This window comes from Hemitrygon akajei, chromosome 3 (assembly GCF_048418815.1).
Source record: "Hemitrygon akajei chromosome 3, sHemAka1.3, whole genome shotgun sequence".
Classification (NCBI taxonomy): Eukaryota; Metazoa; Chordata; class Chondrichthyes; order Myliobatiformes; family Dasyatidae; genus Hemitrygon; species Hemitrygon akajei.
The window spans coordinates 41,368,930-41,389,521 of NC_133126.1; the positions used below are offsets into that span (position 1 = coordinate 41,368,930).

The 20,592-nt window shown below is 38.9% G+C and overlaps 1 protein-coding gene across 2 annotated transcripts in view; it reads right to left on the reverse strand.

Annotated features, from left to right (window-relative positions):
- Window positions 1–16,210, reverse strand: part of dync1h1 (dynein, cytoplasmic 1, heavy chain 1) — a 104,838-nt gene extending 88,628 nt beyond the window's left edge. For both annotated transcript variants that reach the window (XM_073039644.1, XM_073039643.1), the window contains exons 1-10: window positions 15,876–16,210; window positions 11,724–11,811; window positions 10,616–10,789; window positions 8,692–8,947; window positions 5,766–5,952; window positions 4,789–5,060; window positions 4,429–4,656; window positions 1,632–2,708; window positions 771–950; window positions 542–691 (exon numbers count right to left, since the gene is read on the reverse strand). In XM_073039644.1, the coding sequence (XP_072895745.1) occupies window positions 542–691; window positions 771–950; window positions 1,632–2,708; window positions 4,429–4,656; window positions 4,789–5,060; window positions 5,766–5,952; window positions 8,692–8,947; window positions 10,616–10,789; window positions 11,724–11,811; window positions 15,876–16,143 (2,880 nt within the window). In that variant the 5' untranslated portion in view covers window positions 16,144–16,210. The remainder of the gene's footprint in view (window positions 1–541; window positions 692–770; window positions 951–1,631; window positions 2,709–4,428; window positions 4,657–4,788; window positions 5,061–5,765; window positions 5,953–8,691; window positions 8,948–10,615; window positions 10,790–11,723; window positions 11,812–15,875) is intronic.
- Between the last annotated feature and the right edge of the window lie 4,382 nt (window positions 16,211–20,592).

The window sequence follows — 20,592 nt, forward strand, 5'->3', positions numbered from 1 at the left end:
CATTGAACTGCTGCTGCTAAGGTAACAAATTTCACGACACATGCTGGTGATGATAAACCTGATTATGATTCTAAATTTGTCACTCTGTTGGCACTTGAGCTGAGACTTAAGAGACTACTGGTTGAAAACCTTAGTTGTTTAACTCAAGAATAATTAGAAATATCCACTAAGTGCTAGCTTTGATCTACATTAAACTTTACATGAATTTATGCCCCTATATGAATGCCCACATCTTTTGAAAACTACTTGCTAATCTGTTGTCATACATACATTTCTTTTCCCCTTTCTGACAAAAGACCATAAGACACACACAATGCAGAATATTAACCACTATATGACAGAAATTCCAGTAATAAGCAATTCTTATAATATCCAGACTTGTTCCTAATACATTCTATATCTCTTTTCTTTGGTAACTTAAAGTACCTCAAAATTAATCCTGTTGAGAATTTAATCTGCATGTCATAGGAATCAACACTATTTTAAATCTCATAAATGAGCTTAAATTCAATGCATTACCTATAAGATAGAAAAGTCTTACCCTGATCTTTGGCTCGCCTCCTGGTTTATGGCTTGTTTGTGGAGCATCAGTATCCATATCAACATCAGCCTTGTCATCAGCATTTCCAAACAAAACCATAGTCCATGCTTTCAAACCAGCCTGCAATCGAACTCCCAGGATCCTTTCAATCTACAAGAACAAGCAAACTAGTAAATTCTCAATCAAAACCAAAATTCTAGCAGCACCTTGTTATTCTGGCAATTCCTACCTCAATATCCAGTTTATTGACCCAGATGGGTAAATTGGAATATGAATGGAGGTTCAAATCATCAACTGCTTTCTGAATACGGTTCAAGATTTCAGAAAATACTTTGTGATCGTAGGCGCAAGTTTCTAATGAACGAACTTCAAGGTCTATCTTCTCTTCAATAATCAAGAGATCATCCACCTGAAAGATTTGTGACAAACATTATTACATGAAAATACTAAGACCATAAGATTAGATATACTTAATATTCACAACTAACTAGATCACCTCCTCTTAATTAGTACCTCACTCAGTGGGTATTGAGATGGCGGCAGAGTCCTACATCGGAGCATTATTCTCACGTAGATGGGGCTTGGTGATTCAAGTGGATGAGCAGTTTAGGACTGCTATCTTCTGCATTCACCCATTGTTGAAACTCTAGGCATGCATTACCTTGCTGGAGTCTCTTCCATTTTAAGATCTCTTTTTTTAAGATTATTACAATCATACATCATAGAAGTAACCCAAATAGTCCTTGCTAATTAAGATTGCTATCTAAGCCAGTCTCATTTGTCTGCATTTGGCCTATATCACTCCAATCCTTTCCAATCCATGTATACGGAGTCCATATCCATCTCTGACCTATATCCATCAATCTTTCACATCCATATCCAATGCCCTCTAGTTCTTGATTTCCCAACCACAAGAAAAAGATGATGTACATTCACCCTATCTATGCCCTTCATAATTTTATGCACCTCTGTAAGATCTACTCTTTTCTCAATGAAAACAAATCCCAACCTGCTCAACCTAATCACTGTGCCCAATCAGCAACTCAATTAGTCATGAAAAACAGAGGAATGATAAATAAAATGAACTAACCTTTTCCTGGAAGCTGAAAACACTCTCTGCCAAGCGCTGCACATAAGGATCCAGTTTATAGGATTCCCACACTAATGCAATTCCTTCAGCTATCAAACCTTGAACTTCTCTTTTCAGTCCAGCAACCAATAGTGATATTGAAATTCTCTCTTCTACCTTCTCGCATGTTCTTTCATAGGTACGAACACTTTCAATGAGTGAAATTGCAAATGGATAGAGTTGGTTTGCTTGGTGAGCTTTGTTTACAATTGCAAGTGGAACACGGAACCCAAGCCACTTAAGATTGCGCACTTCTTTGGAGAGCGTAATAATCTCAGGCAGGAAATTTACTTTCAACTTTAGAACATTCCCACTGCGACCACGAGTGCGAGTATTTTCTATAGTGAAGATACGACCAGACACACCGAGGTTACGCTGTTGGACCTTTCTTGCCCAGTCATCAAAAATCTCTTGTGTGTTGAGCTTCATACGAAAACTATCACCATCTTGTTTTAGTTTCTGCCCTTCCACATGATTCTCCCAACCTTTCCCAAGAACATCTTCTACACGTTTCATGTAGGCAGTGAGCTGTCTATCAATCTGCTTTGCCCAGATAATAGACCCAGAAACAGGAGGCAAGTCACGGACATGACTCATCTTACAAGCTTGGCTTTGGGGGTACTGCACTTTGAATTTGTCATGCAAGGCTTCAATATCATCCTTCACACGCTGGATTAGTTGTGTTTGATATTCACGAATAGCACCTCGAATGTGAGGACGAACAAAGAGGGCGTTAAATCGGGAAAATATTCTGAACATTTCATTGGCATTTTTCGCAGTGCCAAGCTGATCTCGGAGTCGAGCTGTAATGCGTGTTTCAACTCTGTCAATTCGCTCATCATAGCGCTTGAGGGCTGCTTCCCAAGCTTCAGTTCCTTCTTTGGAAACATCCAGTCCATCAACCTCCTTGACATTTTCATAAGCAAGATTTACTTCTTCAATAGCATTTGCATCAGCTGCATCAAATAAAACTTCTGCTACCTTCATGTCCTGTGGTTCAGGCCCTTCCCCTTGGGATTGTTGTGCAACTGCAGTCACCTATACAATTTGAAAGAGGAAAAAAGAACCAATTGTAATTATGGACTTATAAAATGATAAGTATGAAAATTAAATACAGTTTGTATCAAAAAATGCTGAAAGGATTTGCTACCCACTGAAAGGGATTTTTAAAATTTAAACAGCGTTCAAATGGATAGACAAATATGATTCAAAAGTCAACTAGGCCAGACATTTCATCTGTCGTTATTAACACGGTCTGCTAGTTTAATTGGCTCATTACATGGGTGGAAACCTAAAATAAATCTAGATTTCAAAACTAGTGAAGCAAAGGGAAGAGTTAAACACACATAAAAATACTGGAGGAACTTAGCAGGTCAGGCAGCATTTATGAAAAAGAACATGGAGTCAATGTTTTGGGCCAAGAGAAGAATTATTCTGATCTAGCTTCACTTTTCAGGTTAGTAGAACTGAACAAGAAAACTGGTTGCCAAATTCTAAATTCTAGATGCAATGTTTCTCTAATGGTAAAATTCTGTCCCGCCTCCCCCCCCCCGCACTTTCAGTCCTCCTCTCAAATTTACTTAGATTTTCAACAGACAAAGTAATATAATGGATATTACCCTGCAGAGAGTTAAACTAATAAATTCAAACTAGCCAACATAAATAAATACATAAAAAGTTATTTATAGATTATCTTAAAACTTGGATGAATGGGCTGGATCACCCAAAACACCCATGCATCATTGTGGCTGCAATTTACAATGGTCAGAAATGCTGCTGAACTCCCAACTGAGTTCAGCAAGTCAACGCTGCAGTGGAGTTTAGTGAGCTTATTATGCTGGTTTGTGCATTTGAGAGTGTTCACATGATCATTCCTTGCCTGTATTATTGACAGTAAGCTATGAATGACATCTACAGAGAATCGACTAAACATCATAATAATATTCAGGAGGGACTTTCTATATTCTACTTGGCACTGTAGCTACCCATGATGTCTTTAGTAGTGATGTATGACTGCTTTTTCCTGGAATGGATTGGGATTCACGGCTCCTCTCTCTAAATTCTGAACTTAAGCTGCAGTCTTAACTCTAGTGCACTCCCTGACCGTCCCCCACACATTTCAGGACAGTATACTGTCTATAATTAAATTTGCCAAGTTGATTACATACTCAATGGCTTTTGATTGAATCTATTTCTTTTTTTTTTTTACAAAAACAAAGTTTCAATGGTAAGTGCAGAACATCATTGACTGTACAATTCTTTTTGCCCAGACCTCTCTAAATTTCTACTTCAGTTTAGTATTTAAAACAATTTCTAAAATCCATATCCTTGGAGTTAGCTTCCTGTATTACTTCAGCACCATAGATCCAAATACGTCAAAGAACCTTGGCAGATCTTCGATCACTGGTAGGGGGCGCTGCTCACCAAAACAAAAGCCAAGAGGTTGAGCCTTTATAAATATGAAGAGAGATCACTGAGATTAGTCTTTTTAACAACTGGATATTCAGAAGATGAATGGTTCATTGGTCAATGACATATCTCACCCATCTGCCAACATTCTGACCCTTAACTACAGGAAGCACTGCCAGTTACAGCATCTTTAAACAGGTCAGATGATAGGGCTATGAAGTCTCAGCATTTCCAGTCATTCACTTCTGGTAAACTCTGATCAATTTTCTTACAATTGTGGGATGATAATCCAGATTTTAAACACCAAATAAACTGCAGCCACCAGTATAACACTTTGTTAATAAATTACCTGGGGTCGAAGAACCCTGACAATAACTGCCCGCAGTTGTTCATGCTGTCGTCTGAACTTTCTCATTTGGTCAAGACGAGCCTGCAGTCTGCGATGAGCAGGATTGATACGCCATACCATCTTAAGATTCTCTTCACGTTTTCGTTTTACTATATCTCTAAGCAAAACCTGAAGTTTCTCATACTCATCATCCCAAGTCTGGAATACTTCAAAGCATGCCACCATCACCTGAAAAACAAAATGCTCTGAATAAACTCAAGACTCTGTTTCCAAACTCTAGCTGAGATTGCATGCACAAGTTTTAAAAACTTCAACGTGTATGAAACAAATAAAAAAATCAAAACCTCAATTCCAAGCTACCTTCTCAAATTCTTCATAAGCAACGTGCATCAGTTTTCGCGTTCCCAAGACTTTAAGCAACTGGGAGCTCAGATCTCTTGAAATTGCTTCCACTAATCTCAATGCTCGTTGAATTGGATATTTTGTGTTTCTGATTTTTCGTAGGTGTGTGAAGATTGCAACAAGAGCCTGTCTGATTTTATCCAGTTCAGTTGCAGACAACAAATCATTCAATGGAAAATCCTTCATCAGGGGATTATAGTCATTTACAGTTTCCAATGCTTGCTTAAGTCCTATTATTTTAGAAAAAATTAATACATTAAAAGTCAGATTCAATAAAATGATACATTAGTACTTCATTCAGTGGTCATCAAGATGAATTCCAACGAATCAGCAAATGCTATGGAGATGCATTACTGACAATATTGCTGTGCTGGGAACATGGCGTAAACCCTGGCTTCACCACTGTTTCATTTACATGCTGGGAATCTAGTCAAGTTCAATCCACTACTGGATTGCTTCAGCAACAATGAAATGTTTAAGGTGATCTCAGAACCATGTGACTTTGGTATTAAGTGAACCACTGAGGCAATGTTCCTGTGGGATTGATGTTACAACAAGTGGTGCATCCAGTATCAAGGTGCAAGGCTCCATATCGTGACAGTCAGCCTTGATCATAGAGTGTCGCTCATCAACTTCGGTTGGGATGAATTGGAAACTGCCACCTCTCCTTTGACTGTGGCAGCAAATTACAAATCTGTGCAGAAGCAATTAAATTACTACTTAAATGATTAAAGCAACCTGAAGCACTTGTTTCTGTTGTTCTCTAAAAATTGCTATGGCCAGGTAGAGAATTGTATGGAGACAATGTGAAAGTTATGAAAATATTCAACAAATAATGATTTACTACTAATAAAGGCAGGAAAGATATTATACAAAGATTCCTGGTGATTGCACTGTCATCCAAAAGGTGCTTTTTAAATATTGTTCATACATACCAGTATCAGTGTCAAAGCTCACAGTGGCATGAAAACGTTTGCCATGTTTGAGTATTTCCAAAGTAAGAAGCACCTCTCCACTTTCCCGTTTTTCTTGAATGCGATACAAGGCTCTTTCTAGATTCAACCAGAAGCTGATTTCTTGTAGAGCAGTTCCTGAGGCAGGATCACGGTCAAGCTTAGTTACCTACAAATAAAATTTTCACAGAATAATAGGAGAATGGGTGTAAATATAAACTTGCAACAATTTAACAAAATCATGTTTATCTTTTCCTGTGATAAACTGACTAGTGTTAACATAAAATGCATAAAAATCAGGTCATAAATAAAGTAGATAGTTAGTATTTTTCCTAAAGGACAGTCTAAAACTAGAAAGGATAATTTTAAGATGAGAAGGAAATATTTGAAGGACTATTGAGGGACAACTTTTCTCCTCACATAGAGTGGTGAGAATATGGAACAAGATGGCAGAAGTACTTGAGATGGGTAAAATTACAATGTTAAAAAAAACACGGACAAATACATGGACAGGAAAGATCTAGAGCAGGGGCTCCCATAGACCCCTTGCTTAATGGTATTGGTCCATGGCATAAAAATAATTGGGAATCCCTTATTTAGAGAGATATGCACTACATGCAGGCAAACAGAACTAGATCAAGTCACCTTGATTGGCATGAATGAATTGGGCCAAAAAGCCTATGTGATTGACTATTTAATAGGACAACTGAGAGGTAAACTGATTTAATGAGTATAAGAGCTTACAAGCCCCAAAGTATTATATGCATTGGTTTTGAATGGGGGGAAAAAGCAGAGAACTACCATCTACCTGCCACATTTAGGTTCTGTTCTCAGGGTCAACTGTGTAGTCTGCTGCCCAGCCTTAAAACTGTAACATTACTGTAACTGTAACAATATTGCAAACTACTTAATTATAGTTCTGAGGGAATTGGAACTTCATAACTTCAATTGCAATTAATTATTTGCACTTGTATTTTTGTTAGTGAATTCTTTATTTGTTTTCAAAGGATAAATCTTTAACTAGCTGTATCTTCGGGTAAAAAGAAAGTCAGATGTGCATAGAAATGAGTAATAAAGAATGTTGTGCTGAGTCTCCTGTTTAATTTCTTTTTACCTGAAGATATAGCTAATTAAAGAATTATCCTTTGAAGATCAACTCTATAAACAAAAGTAGAAATTGAGTAAATACTGCCGATCTACTTTTTAACTAATACTACCCGTGATACAGCGCACATTGGAATATAATGGCTCAGTCATGATTATGAGTTTGAATTTTGATAAACCGCCCTCCAAGTTTACACTGTAAACAGCAAACTTTTTGAAAACACATTAATTAAAAATGTCATAAACATTAGCAGCAAACAAGGGAAGGAAATAAATTTTCCCACATAAGTATCTGACTACGATTGACCCCTTCCTCCCAACTTTTCCAACATCTGATACAAATTATCATCTATGGCAGATGCCATTAAACTATTGAATAAAACACAATGTAGGTTAGCACATGAACCTTACATGCAACATACATTTTTACTATATACATTGACCAGAATACCAATTGAAAATGGTTGGATGCCTTGCATTCCTTGCTCCATCAACAACCCTCTCTTCTCCCCCACAATTCAAGCCCAGGATCCTCAACAGTTCTGTTTGAATTAATAAATTATGAATTAGAATCAAGGCCAAACACATCTTTTGAAATTTCCAACCAGGACAGCCAGATTCATGGCATGGGTCAGAGTAAGAATTTGGTGGAACAAATCATTACACAAGGACTAACTCTAGAAGATCTGAAAAAGTCTTGTGGTTGTCAAAGCAAAATTATATCTGCAGAGGAAGAGGCAGAGCTGAGTGAAGGCACGAAACAGCAACTCTTTTGCTTGCATCTTTGGAAACAGCTTTATTTCTACCTTTGATATCTTTTTCTTTTTCCCTTTTCAAGGTACTTTTGAAGACCCTGACCTGGAGTTACACTCTGAGTTTGGTTCTTTGTGGGAATGGGACCCGTTCTCAGGGGCTCACAACCAGCCACTTTTTGATATGCTAAGGACGTGGCTTGGAAGGCTAGTGTGCCTTCAGGGTGCCGGATTTTTGTGGCTCTGGAGGCAGGCTGATTCAAGACTGGTGCCACCACCGACAACTGATGGGTTGTGAGAAAAGAAGGAGGATCAGAAGCAGCAGCCTTGCTGTTGGCCGTGTGCCCAGAGGCACAGAGCTCGGTAAAAGCGACACAGCAGACTTTTAACAGCATAAATCAGCGAGTCGTTTTGTTATGTCTCCCCTCTCACTATGAAGTGGGGACACCTCTTTTTCTCCTTATTAGGGAGAGGGAGCGTGCCTGTGGTATGTCAAATACTGGGTGAACAAGTACTGCAGTCTGTTTCTTTACTGTTACTTTGCTGCACGCTTGAGTGCTTGGTGGGGTGGGGGCGCCAATGCTTTTTTGCTGATGGGGGGTGTTGCCTTGCTGCTGCTTGTGCGTGGGTGGGGGGGAAGGTGGGTCCTTTGGGGTTCTAACATTTAACTGTCATTCATTCTTTGGGGCACTCCTCTGTTTTCATGTATGCTTGTGAAGAAAAAGAATTTCAGGATGTATACATTTCTCTGAATTAAATGTCCCTGTTGAAACCTATCTAATTCACTCAATCTGTATTTCAGGTAAGTATTTGTTTATACACCTTTGAAACCTTTTCTCTATTAAAACATACTGTGATAACTAACTGCATGCTTTATCAAAGAACATAAAATACTAATTGTTAGTGGGAGAAATAATAAACAGGTTCAAAGGAAAAGAAAAGAAAATTGAGACAAATGAAAAAGGAAATATAATTAAAGATTCCTGAATTATAGCATAAAACACAAAGGTAGTCTTGATTTGCAAAACTCTGAACATGAGTAACGCCCTTACCTTCTGAATCTCTCTAATCCAACGGTTCACACCAGACTGTAACTGGTTGAGGAAGGTTGGATCCTCTACTTTGTCACCAAAGTCAGTGACTTTGGGTTTCTCTCCACGTTCATAGCACTGTTTGGCTAAATTAGTTATGACTGGATGGATTGGGAGACTGATCTCTGGGATCTCAATGTTCTGTTGCAAATGTAGGAGACCCATTTCCAGCTCGGCAATCTTTTTCTCAACAGACGGTGCCATTTTATCACCATCCCTAATAAAACAGAGGGGAAAAAAATCAGCAACACTTAAAATTGTTTACATATACATCTATAGCCTTCATTTTGAGACTTTACTGTTTTGTTTATCCACTGAGGATGCCACAAAATTTTACTTAAGAATCAAGGCTATGAACACCAAAATCATAACTAACTGGCCTCTGCTGATTCATGGCTTCATATCGCTGATTTATGATGTAAAAACCAACTACTGATTTAGAACGATAGTAATTGGAGCTCTACATCTCAGAAGAATACGGCACGGGTACAGGCCCTTTGGCCCATGATGTTTTCACCAACTGTGATGCCAAATTCAACTCAATCTATCTGCTTACAAATAGTTCATATCCCTGTATATTACTGTATCTTTCTTAAATCCTCTTAAAAATACATCACCACTATCTGCTTCCACCACCCCACCAGTGGCAGGCTTTACGCATTTGTCACTCTCTGTGTGGGAAAAATACACACCTATACACCTCCTTCAAATTTTCCCCACTCATCTTAAAGCTATGCCCTTTAGAATTTGACATTTCTGCCCTGGGGAAAATACTCTAATCTACCTTACCTATGCCCCTCTTCATTTTAAAACCATCAGGTCTCCCCTCAGCTTTCAACACTCCAGAGAAAACTACTGAAGTTTGTTCAACTTCTTTGTATAGTTAATATTCTCTATTCCAGATGAAACTCTTTACATCCTTCTTACGAAGGGATGATCAGAACTGCATGCAGCACTCCACCTGCAGCCTGAACTAAGTATATTAGCGGCAACACCATTTCCCAATTTTTACACTCAACAACTGAACCGACGAAAGCAAGCATTCCATATGCACCTTTACCACCCTATATACTTGTGTTGTCATTTTCAGGGAGCTAGATAATTGCACCTCTATATCTCTATTCAACTACACTCTTTAGGGCTCTGCCATACACTTCTGAGTGACTAAACATGTCCTACCCTAATTTAACATCTCAAAATGCGTCACTTGTCCATGTTAAATTTTGTCTGCCATTGATTTGCTCACTTTCCCAGTCAATCAATCTTGTTGTAACCTTAGATAATCTTTTTCACTCTCTAATAAACAGCCAATTTTGATGTCATCTGTAAATCTATTAGTCATACCAACTCTATGCTTACCCAAATCATTAATATATGACAAACAACAGGGGATCTAGCACCAAATCCAGCATCACATCAGTTAAAGTTCTTTCTCCTCTTTTCGGGTGTGGTCAAACCTCTTCTCAAAAGTTCAATTGCAGTTTTTAAAGTAAATTCTAGCTTGTCAACAATGATTTGCACTCTTCCTGTACATTCCCCATCCTCTTCAATTTCCCTGAAACTTGTAAGCTCGTTTCCTCACTCTCCTAGTTCTGATGAAATGTCAGCTATCTTTTTTCCCTCCTCACTGAAGCTGCTTGAACTGCTGAATGCATTCAACATTTATTTTCCTCCTGACTTCCAGCACCAACACTTTGTATTCCAAAAACATACTTTATGTTTTCCTAACACAACTGGTCCTCAGCCAATATGCAAAGCCTTTACAAGTGGCAGTTGCTCTACGCTGAAAATTAACCAGCAAGTTATCAAATCACTGAAATTTAAAAAACAATTTATAGGTACATTTGTTAATCTTCACAAAAGTATAAATGAAATAGCACTTTACCTGTCAGCTTTACCAGATTCTCTAATATATGATTTGAAAAATGGAGCCACTGCATTGCTGATAATTGAATGTAATGTTTCATATGGAGAATCTTCACTTAGTGTTATAACACGCAGTTGAGATGAAATTGGCTTATCTGCATCTATAACTGGAGTGCGTTTAATGAAAGCCAAACTAGAAAGAAAAACATTTGGGAAATGAATTTTAAATACCTAGATTACACAGAAACACCCCATATCCATGGTTAACAGAAATAAACACTTGGTTGTTTTCTCAAAACAAATGAAATTACATTGCAAGAATCAGTATGTATTGATCTCAAAGCACTATGTACTGAAATAGTTTTTCTTTATAAAAGCACTGGAGATACCACCAAGCTTTACAATTCAGATCAGTAAACTGTCTTCAGTCAAATGTTAGAATTTAGTAAATTTGACACGACTGAATTATTAGATTACAGGTGGCTCCCGTTTTTCGAACATTCGCTTTATGACAGCTCGCTGTTACGAAAGACCTACATTAGCACCTGTTTTCGCTAACCAAAGAGGATTTTCACTTTTACGAAAAAAGATGGCCGCTTTATACGTGTGTTTACCCCGAGAAAGACTACCATGACGGTGAAGCCTTGTGCGGGCAGTTGTGTGCGCATGTGTGTATGTGCGTACGCATGTACGTACGTATATGTGAATGTACGTAGGTGTGTACGTGCCGGTTTTTTCCCCTCCAAATCGATTTTGGCTCGCTGTCTTCTCAATCTGATAAGTGAAACTACACCGTAATACAATATTTCTACTTTATATAGGCTGTATATCATATCATTCCTGCTTTTACTATATGTTAGTGTTATTTTAGGTTTTATATGTTATTTGGTTTGATTTGGTAGGTTATTTTTTGGGTCTGGGAATGCTCAAAAAAATTTTCCCATAAAAATTAATAGCAATTGATTCTTCGCTTTATGACATTTCAGCTTACAAACGGTTTCATAGGAACACTCTACCTTCGGATAGCAGGGGAAACCTGCACTTTAATACATTAACTTACTACTTGGAAGGTCAAGGAAATTAACTAATTCTGTCAAACAAGATAAATAAATCAATAAATTCAATACCTGTTAGACTTGAGTCCATAATGAATATCGGTGTTAATGCTGTAAGCTATATGCTCCTTCTCCTCTTCCCCTTCATCTCCAACATCCTCTATTAGATAAAAGCAGAAACTGATGACATGCATAGGTTAACAATCTAATATAGGAAATAGCTACCTTTTAATCATAAATATTCAAGTTATTAGACATATCAAAAATATTGGAAGATGGTATATAACTCCATGTAGCATAGACCCCAACAAAGAATGGAGAGACAAAAATAGTACCCATAGCTGGTTTCTTGGTGCCAGAGAAATATCTACAATGACAATGTACCAATCTCTTCAATTACAGAGTGGGAAAGAGGAAACTAAAATAACAGCTCAAGAATTGACGTTCTCAAGAATATCATTGGAAAAATTGACATGGAAATTTGAGGGTTACAACTTCCAAATTTTAAGAATTATTATAAAGCAAACCAACTTAGATTTATTGCATCTTTTTTTGAGAAAGATAAACCGGCATGGATCAGAATAGAACTAGATAAAATAGGAAAAAACACACCAGAAGACTTTATATATAAATGGGAATCTAAATGGATACGGGAAAAGAAAGAATCTCCTATATCATATATGTCAAACTCAAGGCCCGCGGGCCAAATCCGGCCCGCAGTGGAATTATCTTTGGCCCGCGAGATAATATCTAATTACTATTAAAGTTGGCCCCAGTAATCGAAGCGCCTATGGCGTATGATATGGCTAATGCTGAGTTTATTCAGGTACCAGGTTTTCAGGGTTTTTAGTGTTTATTTGGCAGTCTTGCTCAACAGTCTTCTTCATAAGAAACAGAATTTGTAAAGTGAAACACTTTGTAGTTATAGCAGAGACTGAGACACATTATAGCAGGCTGAAAAAACGGAGGCAACGAAAGCTGCGTTCGCACGCGTCCGACTGATCTGGCCCGCATGAAGCTGCATTTTGCTCAATCCGGCCCGTGACCTAAAATGAGTTTGACACCCCTGTCCTATATTAAAACATTTGATTGATTTATGGAATAAGATAAATGTTGACGATGAGACAAAGAAATCCTTATTAGCAAAGAGACCTTTAATTCAAAATAGACTTATTCCTTTTACAATGGATAATCAACTTTTATATAATTGGTTTCAAAAAGGGATTAGATATATAGGAGATTGTTTTGAAGGAGGTATATTAATGTCATTCGATCAATTAAAGAATAAATATAAAGTATCAAACAACACTCTTTTTTGCTACTTTCAACTAAGGGCTTATTTAAGAGAAAAGTTAGGTCAAACAATGTTATTACCGAAACCCAATGAAATAGAAACTTTAATTCAAAAAGACTAAAAAATTTATCTCTTGTATGTATAATTTGATTCAAAAACAGGCAATTAAACAAGGAGTCCATAAGTCAAGACAAAAATGGGAAAGTGATTTGAATATTAAAATTGAAGAAAAAAATTGGTCAAGACTATGTCTTGAGAGTATGACAAATACAATAAACGTCTGATTAAGATTAGTGCAATACAATTTTTTACATCAACTATACATTACACCACAAAAAATAAATAAATTGAACCCAAATTTATCTGATCAGTGTTTCCGATGTAACCAAGAAATTGGTACTTTTTTACATTCTACTTGGTCTTGTTCTAAAATTCAACCTTTTTGGACAAATTTAAGAGTTTTATTGGAACAAATTATTGGAATACAACTTCCACATAATCCAATATTACTTTTACTAGGTGATATTGAAGGGACAAAACCGATATCCAAATTGAATAAATATCAGAAAGAATTTATAAAAACTGCATTGGCAGTAGCCAAAAAAGCTATTGCAGTTACTTGGAAATCGGATACATATTTAAGTATAGATTGTTGGAAGAAAGAAATTTATGGCTGTATTCCACTTGAAAAAATTACTTAGAATTTAAGAGATAAATATGAAACATTTTTGAAAATTTGGTGCCCTTATTTACAAAAGACAGGATTAAATATATAGGCGCTCCGAAGATGAAATAATTGGTTACTTGGGGAAAGAAATAAATATATATACTAAAGTTATTACGAACTCCGTGGAGCATGTGGGGATCTTCTAATATCCAGGCATTCCTTTTTTTTTCTTTCTTTCTTTTTTCTTTCAATAGGGATGTTAGGGGGGAGGGGTTAAGGGGAGGGGGGATGGGTAACACATATTTTCTTTTTCACACACTTTTATTCTGTAACTATTTGAAAACACAATTAAAAAAGTAAAAAAAAAGAATTGACGTTCGAGGATTCTGAGTGAATATATAAGTAACTGACAAGAAAACATGACTACCTTGCAAATTGTGAAACTGCAGATGACACATACAGTACATGACATCCCTAAGCTTGGATTTTTATCGTAAGGGATTTTTAAAACTAATTTGGATGAAAAAGTTACCCAATAATTTAATCACAAAATCACATACTGTTAATGGATTAGATATTAAGAATCAGAATCATCTTTATTATCACCAGCATATGTCGCAAAATTTAACTTTACGGCAGCTGTACAATGAAATCCATGATAACGGAGGGGTAAGAAACTGAATTACAGTAAGCATATGTCAATTAGTTAAAATAAGTAGTGAAAAAAAAAGCAAAATAAAGAGTGAGGTAGTGCTCATGGATTCAATGTCCGTTTAGAAATCAGATGGCAGAGGGGAAGAAGCTGTTTCTGAAATGCTGAGTGTGTGTCTCCAGGTTTTTGTACCTTCTTCCCAACTGTAATACTGAGAAGAGGGCATCTTAAAAGCCAATTATAGGGTCAGATGAGATTGAATGTAAGAAAAATATTAAAATGAAAGAATATTGCTCTGTGTTGGTTGAGGAGTGAGGGGTGATAACCCTATGTAGTGTTTCTAGTACCTAACAAGATATATGCAAAACATTCAGTAACTCAAATTCTTTACACTTTAATCGTGCCGTTTTATATGTAAGAAATATTCTATTGAAGACAAAAGATGTGCAGTTGTTCTTTAGTGTCAGTTATCCAAAGGGACAGGCATTTTGATCAATGCCATAAATGTTTTTCTTTCACTGATCCCATTTTATTCTTTTCACATTCTCAACTCCCCGCTACTACCCTCCCACTCCAACCTCCCCAGCCCCTCCCGGACCTATCACGGTAAAGTCACTTCTCTCATTAAGGCAAGCAGTTAATCTCACTCTGATGCGGCATGGTAGTTTAGCTGTTAGCGTGATGGTTTACAGTGCCAGCGATCGTGACGGGGGATCAATTTCCGCCATTGTCTTTAAGGTCTCGATTTGGGTTTCCTCCCGGTGCTTTGGTTTCCATCCACGTTCTAAAGACTTATGGGTTGGGATCAGTAAAACTGTGAGTATGGTGACACTTGAGGGACTGTGTTGGTCGTTGATACAGACAATGCATTTCACTATATGTTTAGATGTAATTGTGACAAGTAAAGCTAATCTTTAATATTTATCTGTAAAAGGATTAAAAAACTTTTCTGCTTCCTCTGTAAAAATCTGGCAATTTGTAATCAATATAAAAGAAACACTGATAAGCCTTATTAGAAAAATGCGAAATAGGTGTACACTGATCGATTTTACAGAACATGAAACTGCTTTGTACATATAACTGAGTCAGCTGACGATGAAATGCCAATAGGAGACAAATTACATTTCTTCTCCACAATAGGGCGTCGCCCACAAAGGGAAGCATCCTTGTGGGAATCTAGGAAAATTAAAATATTAGATGTATTCAGAAATGTAAGCTACCAGTCATATAATCAGATTTTAAATTATGTTGAAGTGATGAAGGGAAATCATACGCATTGCACAAATAAGAAATAAAGAGTAATTTAAACTGTAGGAAATTAGCAAAAGGCGGACGTTTCCCAAAGGAAATAGTGCAAAGCTCAAGAGCTGTCAGCAGCAACCGACTCCAACCCAAACTGCCCATTAGCTTGGAAAATTGATGTTAAGATTAATTTCCCATCGGAACCTTCGCATAACTTTTGTGAGAAGACTGATCTACATTCTGCGTGCCAACTTCTGCCCGGGCCGCCGCCCTCACCCAGCTCTCTGCCGGGTGCTGCCGGCCAGCAGGTCGGGCATACAGCGCTTCTGGTTCACGTTACCCCCGAGTAGACGACAGGAGCGCACAAACCTTTCAGGGTCGTTCGCTCGACCAACACTGTGTGCATCTGGGGATCGGAGAGGAATTTTTTCATCTGCTCCACCGCGCTCTTCTCCTCAAAGGCCGTTTCCAGGGCTGCCGGCGCGTCGCCGCCATCTTCCAGCAGCAGCGGCACCAGCTTTCGGACGTGCTTCTGCAGGAGCGACACGTCCGCCACATTCTGCACCGTCACCTCGAGGCCGGTACTGCCATCCTCCCCGCCGCCGCCGCCGCCGCCACCTCCGCTGCCTTCAGACATGGCGAAAGTCTGAAGTGCTGGCCGCACCGTACCGAACAGCCCTCGGATAGAGCAGAGACGGAGGCACTGCGGCAGCCGGCCAGCCACTGAGACGCGCCCGCGGCGTCACGTGTCACTGCGGAGGGTGAGGTAATGCAGGCACGCGCCTCCTCCGGGCCCTGGGCAGCGCCTCCCTTCCACCGGGCTGGCCTGGCCGGGCCGGGCCGCGCCTTCCTCATCCGCTCCGAACATCGCACTAATTCCCCACACCTCCAAACAGGATGAAAGGCGAGCAATATTAAACTCCGTTTATTTTTCTTTCTTCACAGATGCGACCTGACATACTGAGTATTCTGATTTTATATCAGTGATCTACTGTGCGGTTGCAGACATATTTGACCAGTTTTCATTTTAGACCCCTTTGTTTTAAACAATTTTGTTGTTTTTTAAACATTTGGTTCTGAAGGGTTTGGGGATAAGAAAATATTACAGTTGTACAGTCCACATCCATTGTACTGTGCAGTTTCATAGGATATATTAATATTGGAGACGGTCCAAACGGCATACGAGGATTGACCTGTCAAGACTTTTTAAACTGATGGGGTCTGTACTCTTGTGTAGAAGAAAGAGAGGTGATCTTCTTCAAGTACATAAAATGCTGAAGGTGTAAATGTTGAGATGTTTATGTAAATAGGAGTCTTAAACATGCTCTACGCATTTGAAATTTGATTCACTGCTATTAAATACAGAAATCACCATAATTACTCAGCAAATTATAGTCATGTACTAAAATATTCCATTTTTAAAATATCTAACAGAAAACTGTTATTGTCAAAATAGGACAACTGAGGTTCAAAAATTTTCTAAGTCACAATTCCAGATTTTGGCATCCATCCATATGAAGAGAAATCTTTAAAAAAAATTGTTTACTGCATTGTCAAATAATTGAACCATTGCTTACTCTGGTGCGTTACATCTTAGGAATGAAAGAAATAGAAACATAGAAAACCTACAGCACAATACAGGCCCTTTGGTCCACAAAGCTATGCTGAACATGGCCTTACCTTAGAACTACCTAGGCTTACCCATAGTCCTCTATTTTTCTAAGCTCCATGTACCTATCCAAAAGTCTCTTAAAAGACCCTATCGTTTCCGCCTCCACCACTGGCAGCCCATTCCATGCACTCACCACTCTCTGCGTAAAAAAACTTACCCCTGACATTTCCTCTGTACCTACTTCCAAGCACCTTAAAACTATGCTCTTTCAGCCCTGGGGAAAAAGCCTCTGACTATCCACACGATCAATGCCTTTCATTATCTTGTACACCTCTATCAGGTCACCTCTCATCCTCTGTCGCTCCAAGGAGAAAAAGCCGGGTTCACTCAACCTATTCTCATAAGGCCTGCTCCCCAATCCAGGCAACATCCTTGTAAATCTCCTCTGCACACTTTCTAAGGTTTCCTCATCCTTCCTGTAGTGAGGCGACCAGAACTGAGCACAGTACTCCAAGTGGGGTCTGACCGGGGTCCTATATAGCTGCAACATTACCTCTTGGCTCCTAAACTCAATCCCACGATTGATGAAAGCCAATGCACCGTTTGCCTTCTTAACCACAGAGTCAACCTCGTAGAAGCTTTCAGTGTCCTATGGACTCGGACCCCAAGATTCCTCTGATCCTCCACACTGCCAAGAGACTCGCCATCAATGCTATATTCTGCCATCATGTTTGACCTACCAAAATGAACCACTTCACACTTATCTGGGTTGAATTCCATCTGCCACTTCTCAGCCCAGTTTTGCATCCTATCAATGTCCTGTTGTAACCTGACAGCCTTCCACACTATCCACAACACCCCCAACCTTTGTGTCATCAACAAATTCCTCATCCAGGTCATTTATAAAAATCACAAAGAGTAGGGGTTCCAGAACAGAGATCCCTCAGGCACACCACTGGTCATTGACCTCCATGCAGAATATGACCCCCACTCTTTGCCTTCTGTGGGCAAACTAGTTCTGGATCCACAAAAGCAACGTCCCCTTGGATCCCATCCCATCTTACTTTCTCAATCAGCCTTACATGGGGTACCTTATCAAATACTTTGCTAAAATCCATATACACTGCATCTACTGCTCTACCATCATCAATGTGTTTAGTCACATCCTCAAAGAATTCAATCAGGTTAGTAAGGCAGGACCTGCCCTTGACAAAGCCATGCTGACGATTCCTAATCATATTATACCTTTCCAAATGTTCATACATCCTGCCTCTCAGGATCTTCTCCATCAACTTACCAACCAATGAAGTAATACACACAAAATGCTGGTGGAAGAAGCACTGTTGACGTTTTGGGCTGAGACCCTTCATCAGGACTAACTGAAAGGAGAAGTTTTAAACTTCCTCAGTGTAGGCATCACTGGCAGAGGCTTAAGTAAGACTCACTGGTCTATAATTTCCTGGGCTATCCCTACTCCCTTTCTTGAATAAGGGAACAACATGCAGACCCAAAAATAGTACTTGGTACCGGCATGCTAGAAATTTGCTTTTACAAAATTATCATAATTTATTTATGGTTCTAATTAGAACAAAGCTACTATTACAATGAAATTAACAGCAACTTTTCTAGTATGTACACATTTCAGACAGACAGACATACTTCATTGATCCCAAGAGAAATTGGGTTTCGTTACAATTGCACCAACCAAGAATAGTGTAGAAATATAGCAATATAAAACCATAAATAATTAAATAATAATAAGTTAATAATGCCAAGTGGAAATTAGTCCAGGTCCAGCCTATTGGCTCAGGGTGTCTGACATTCCGAGGGAGGAGTTGTAAAGTATGATGGCCACAGGCAGGAATGACTTCCTATGACGCTCAGTGTTGCATCTCGGTGGAATGAGTCTCTGGCTGAATGTACTCCTGTATCTAACCAGTACATTATGGAGTGGATGGGAGACATTGTCCAAGATGGCATGCAACTTGGACAGCATCCTCTTTTCAGACACCACCGTCAGAGAGTCCAGTTCCACCCCCACGACATCACTGGCCTTATGAATGAGTTTGTTGATTCTGTTGGTGTCTGTTACCCTCAGCCTGCTGCCTCAGCACACAACAGCAAACATGATAGCACTAGCCACCACAGCCTCGTAGAACATCCTCAGCATCGTCCGGCAGATGTTAAAGGACCTCAGTCTCCTCAGGAAATAGAGATGGCTCTGACCCTTCTTGTAGATAGCATCAGTGTTCTTTGACCAGTCCAGTTTATTGTCAATTCGTATCCCCAGGTATTTGTAATCCTCCACCATGTCCACACTGACCCCTTGGATGGAAACAGGGGTCACCGGTGCCTTAGCCCTCCTCAGGTCCACCACCAGCTCCTTAGTCTTTTTCACATTAAGCTGCAGATGATTCTGCTCACACCATGTGACAAAGTTTCCCACTGTAGCCCTGTACTCAGCCTCATCCCCCTTGCTGATGCATCCAACTATGGCAGAGTTATCAGAAAGCTTCTGAAGATGGCAAGACTCTGTGCAGTAGTTGAAGTCTGAGGAGTAGATGGTGAAGAGAAAGGGAGACAGGACAGTCCCCTATGGAGCCCCAGTGCTGCTGACCACTCTGTCTGACACACAGTGTTGCAAGCGCACGTACTGTAGTACATGCATTATTTAAATGTAGATAATCAACAAGGTCGGCTGCTAAAATCTTCTCTATGCAACAATAGAATCTATGTGTTCTTGTGCACTATGATTAAAATTGTAAGCATCCACTCTTTAAGGGATGGAAAAAAATTGCTAACCAAAATGTTTTCTAACTGAAAATAAAAATTAGAGCCATGCTATGTCCCACATCCAAAAATAGCTGTGCTTGTGAGTATGTATGCCAAGACAGAATAAGCCCAGCAAAAGAGTGAAACAGCATTTTGGGAAGAGCTGTGATAACCATTAAAAGTTACCCAGGACGCCAAAGAGAAAACTTTTCATGGAAGGTTCTAATGAGCATTTTGTCAGTGCAGTAATTAATTGAGGTTCCTTTGTTCAATGGATGATTAAAGCATGTGCAAGGGAGCCCCTGAGATACAGAATTCTAGACTGACTTACAAAATACAACTTAATGATTATTATAAACTAAGCATAGTTACATGCACAGTTCTAAGATTACACAGAAATTAGTTCTTTTGGCCAAGGTACAGATATATAGTCACCACATACTTGTTTAAGAACACCACATAGCTCCTTTTTCCCCATCCTACAGTTATTTCAAAGCCTACCTAGCTGAAGATCAATTAAGTCTTCCCTTATACATCTAAATCTGTATTGTCTTGCCTGACATATTCATAGCAATTACAATGGGTATTACTACATAGTGACCATTCAACTTAGGAATCTTTGCCACAACAAAGGGTTTTATGTGGTTTATCTGTTGACGGTGGTTTTGTTTGCTACGATAGTATGGAACACTTTTGCAATGA